This window comes from Nannobrachium achirus (assembly GCF_963921795.1).
Source record: "Nannobrachium achirus genome assembly, chromosome: 14".
NCBI lineage: Eukaryota > Metazoa > Chordata > Actinopteri > Myctophiformes > Myctophidae > Nannobrachium > Nannobrachium achirus.
The window spans coordinates 49,276,869-49,281,539 of NC_137821.1; the positions used below are offsets into that span (position 1 = coordinate 49,276,869).

At 42.8% G+C, this 4,671-nt stretch overlaps 1 protein-coding gene across 1 annotated transcript; it reads right to left on the reverse strand.

The window, feature by feature from the left end:
* Nucleotides 1-333: 333 nt before the first annotated feature.
* Nucleotides 334-3,897, reverse strand: LOC308298099 (uncharacterized protein; the record flags this gene model as incomplete). Its single annotated transcript, XM_080741656.1, has 4 exons — nt 334-503; nt 828-897; nt 1,136-2,003; nt 3,893-3,897. 4 exons carry the CDS (start codon nt 3,895-3,897, stop codon nt 334-336), a joined length of 1,113 nt encoding a protein of 370 aa, XP_080597782.1.
* Between the last annotated feature and the right edge of the window lie 774 nt (nt 3,898-4,671).

Sequence of the window (4,671 nt, forward strand, 5' to 3'; positions counted from 1 at the left end):
TGGGCATAAATATAACGATTGCATTCACCACAGCTTCTCGCTCGGGCGCGAAGAGCAGGACCAAGGTCCGCTGGCCTTCGCGCCGCTTGCAATGTCGTGGACAATCGAGCGGCTCCGCCTGGAGCTAAGGATTTTAGGGCAAAATCTGTAGGAGCAGTGTCCATAAATGTGTTTTGCAATCAGCCTCATGGTGGCGCTAGAAGAGGGCCATGTGAGAAATGAGGTTGTGGTTTAGCAGCCAAGGAGTGTGTGTGCAAAGTTTGGCCTGGATAGGGGCAACGGTGGCGGAGATATGAGTGGGGGAAAAGTGTGACGTGAAGTGAAGTGACCTGACTACCTTTGGATAAACTCCAGAGTGCAGGCGCCCTCATCAGGATATTGCAGATTCAAGTTGTAGTAGCTTGCAAGAACCGCAGCTATCCCATTGATGATCCCCTCACGCGGTCCCATCACTACTTGGTTTTCAATGGACAGCATCCAGGACACAGGCCTCATTATATCACCTGAACAGAGATACCCATCATGTGAAATTGTAAAAAGGTGAAATGCTAAATGAACAAGATAATAATTTCACTCTGCACAGATGATTAACGGAAATATACCACCTACTCACATAACTAGGCATTACAGCAATAGGCGAATTAGTCAATTTGTAGTCTCTAATGCTTTTCACTTGCAAAACAAATACAAAGTCAAAACTCTATCCTGAAATGCAGGAAGAAAGCTATCTTAAATGTCTATTCAAGACACCGATCGGCTTATGTGAAAGGATCATGTTATAATCTTTTTGGGGGGCTAGAGATATAAATTCCAGATATCAACAGTACCTTGGACAATCATGCAGGGGGTGTTTGGTAATGTCTCGGTCCTCTGGACATCAGCGGCTGTAGCACACGGCTGTAAAAAAAAAGAAAAAAAAGAAAGAAAACGTAACTGTAACATACAGTATATCTATGGTAGCATAGATTCAACAGGGTGCATAAAAGATAGTCCACTGGGCTCACTGACCTAGAGGTTAATCAGAGGGAATGTTCTGTCAACATGTGAATGAATGTGATTAAATGGATGCAGGTGTAAAATTGAACTATAGTCTAGTGCAGTCACATTCAAACAGCTTTTTAGCTTTTAAACTTACATCAGTCACAAGCACGATGGCTTTCTCAGGCTCCTTGAAGTATGCCATCAGGAGCAGAAGGATACACGCTGCTTTGTCTGAAGCCTCTGGGTCATATTTAGCCAGGACATCTGCGATCCCTGGATAACGGTTGAGTTCCTGGCAGAACTGGATAACTGTACTGCCTTTGTTGTTCAGGGCTTCTTGCAATTTGGTGAGGATGGAGACGTCCGTAAGCAGACCAAAATGGTTGTAAAGGCCTCTTGGGGAGAAGAGAAATGGCCATTCCTCCTTAATCTGTGCGATGGCTGGTGCAGGCACACTGTTAAGGTACCGGCGCTGAATGATATAGGTCTTCTCCATCAGAGGTTCAGCTCTATCTGCCCCACCCATCCCTTCCTCTGAGTAAATGTTGTGCAGTTGGCTTTTGATTTCATCTAAGGTCGCCTCAGTCTCTCCAGCAGGAAGTTCTGCAGGGCACCACCTCACACATCCATACTGATCCAATGGGCCTTTTGCCATTTCTCTGGCCCCATCTGCAACCCCAGTGCGGGGTCTTCTCTCTCTGCGTCGCCGTGCAAGAGTATTCTTTCTGTTTTTATATTCCACTCTTGTTTTAATTTGCTGAAGAAGAGCAAAACAGCCATCTCCAAAAACATTTTTTTTCCCAATATCAGCAAAACTATTCGGATAGTCTCTTACAATGCCCCGGGCAATGCTGACACATGCTGCTCTGGTTGGGTTGGGATCATGCTCTAACATTTGGTTCACCACTCCCCTCACCATCTCTTTTCTGTCCACTGCTGATGGTCTTGTTTGATTTTCCACTGCTTTTCGAATTGGTTCTGGCATCCTGTCCCACCTAACCCGTAATTCTTCATGCCAAGGCCTGCCAGGCAGTGTGGGTGAAGACAAAGAAGAATTGGAAGTGCTTTCGGAACTTGACGTTGGGAGAGGTGAAGTACTTGAGAGGGTTGGAGAGGCGACAGCAACACCCTCTACTATTACAAGGTGTTGAAGTCCTACAAGTAAGCAGACAATACATTATGAATACTAGATAGTATTTGTCAAGCAAAATTATTAAATGGTGTAACTTGTACCATGCTGCTATTATAGACCAACTTTCCATCACCGCCCACTAATGCTCATTCCTTGCCATTGATGAATATATACGTCATACCATTGTCAGCCACTGGGGGGTACTGTGCACTAATATATGAGACACCTTTGACTGCAAAAAATCGTTATTCCTTCCCATGGCAGTGACAAAATATGGATTTACCTTGATTCTTAATGCCATTCAGCAATTTCCGACACTGGATTGGTCTAAGGTGTGTCTCCAGATCTTTCTCTTGTACCAAAACAAGGTCTGCCCTGCTCTCCACACCAAGCTCTTCAAACACTTCCAGCAGGGAAGTCAGGGTTTCAACAGAAAGGCCAGGTAGAAATGATAAGACTGCTTCCTTTATTTCTTGACGATTCATTGTCTGAAAGAACAGAGATAATGTCCAACATGAATACATTACTCCAGTGCACAGTGTTCCTCCCAAAAATAAACAAAATAGAAACAAGAAAACAACAAACAACATAGTATGTCACAAAATCTGTAATAATCTTAGACAAGGCAGGTATTTGTAATGCATTGCTTAGTCAGAAAATGCCATGACAATAACAAAATCAACAATGCATTTGCTCCCATTAATTTCTGACTTTATACTTCCCAAGTAGTGCATTTTAGCCATCAACCCAGAAGTAATTGGCTCAAATTGTAAGCCAGAAAACTTGAAATAAAACTCACATAGATTCATTTTTTAAAGTTAAGAATGGCTGCTGACTTCATATCCACATTTTTGAGGCATAATGTATATTCATGATATAAGCCAGATTTGATCAAATGTAGTTTGCAATTTGTTTTTATTCTTGGTCCATTTGGGTATGTGGTTGTTTTACCTAAACAGCCTGCATCACTAGCCATGTCTTTACGGTCTGCTTTTGTCACTTGCCTGTTTAAACCACCTCTAAATAAGAATGGTGGAGAGCAAATAGTAACAGGTCATGTACTTTGTAAGCTGGAAGAGGATAGTAGTCAAGCAAATCCTCATGCTTGACACAAACATAATCGTCTTGGGCTACTCCTAATTCACAGTAGATGCCCATGTCTATCAACTTCACAAACGTATGTTTCTCTGTCACAAAGTGCACAGAATCATGGTGAACAATGACCAGGTTAATTTTACCAACGTAAAGTTCTTCATCACTCTTCCCCAGCAAAACGAACATCCCTTTTCTGTACTCAGTTCCTTTCACTGTGACATTGTTACAAGCCACTGCAGACTCAAACTTGTAACTGGCTACAGATGCCCTGATCCTGTCATTGTAATCATTTACATAAAACTCTGTTTCCTTTTCTACTTGTATTGCAGGAGGGAACAGGTTGCCTGCACTCAAGTAGGCTTGCAGAAGTTGGTGTCTCTCTGCCAGAGTTTTGCAAATATTTTTGAAATTGTGTAATTTTCTTGCACACTGCTTGAAAAACGTGTGTTTGCATTCAAACCTCAGAGTCCACAGGCGGATAAGTGGGCCAAAGTCTATGATAAGCTCTGGATAATGGCTCAAATAATGATGCTTGGGCTTCAGGGGATGATCAGGGAAGAGCCTTTTCCTGTGGTATATGTACTCTTCAATGATGATTTTTAGATATGCTACCTGGCCTGCAGTAATGGCTGGTGCACAGACAAGTTCCACTATCTCTCGCAGCTGCAAAATGAGCTGCCACACCTCATTGTCACAAGGATCTTTAATCCTGTCACCCACCAAGAAAGGTAGCAATCTGAGAAAGCACCAGTTTTGAACCGCATGCCCACTTAGTCTCTCACTGTCAGGAGAGAGGTCTGCCGGTTTGTCATTGCCATCATTTCCTTGATATTTGAATTGGTTCTTACACCGATTTAATTGCAGGCAAGTAAAATGCTTCTCCTTAACTAAATGACCAATGAACAAAGCAAGGTCATAAGTCACAACGCCCTCAAACAGGTCATGTCCTAAGCATGGTGGGAGGCCAGGCTGGCAAACATGGAAATTAACAAGCTGGTTGAAAGGAGAGTCAGACTTGATCCCACATACAGAGTTGGTGCTACTGGTTTCTAGATCTTGCAAATGACTTTGATAGGATTGTGGTGTTCTTTTGGTACCACACAACTGTGGGTCATTCATGAATGCATCTCTTTCTATCTCACAGTAGCGACAGAAATGAGTGGCCCGACTGAAGTTTTCCAAAAAGCCCCCAATAGAATGGGACCCCAAGTTGTCTCCTGAAATTGCAACCAAAGTGCTTTTTAAAAAAGTGCCATCACTTATCACAAAACCTCTCTCCTCCAGGAGTTTAAGGTCCTTAATCAATGGTTCAAAAACTTTGTTCATCCCAAAGTATTTGAAGTCCTGCTCCTTACACAGGAGGACAAGTTGCATTTGATTTATAGTGGACCTGTTGTGTGGCAAAATATCAGTCAGGGTTAAGTAAACACCTAACACTTTATGTTTTTTTTTCCCTGAACCGA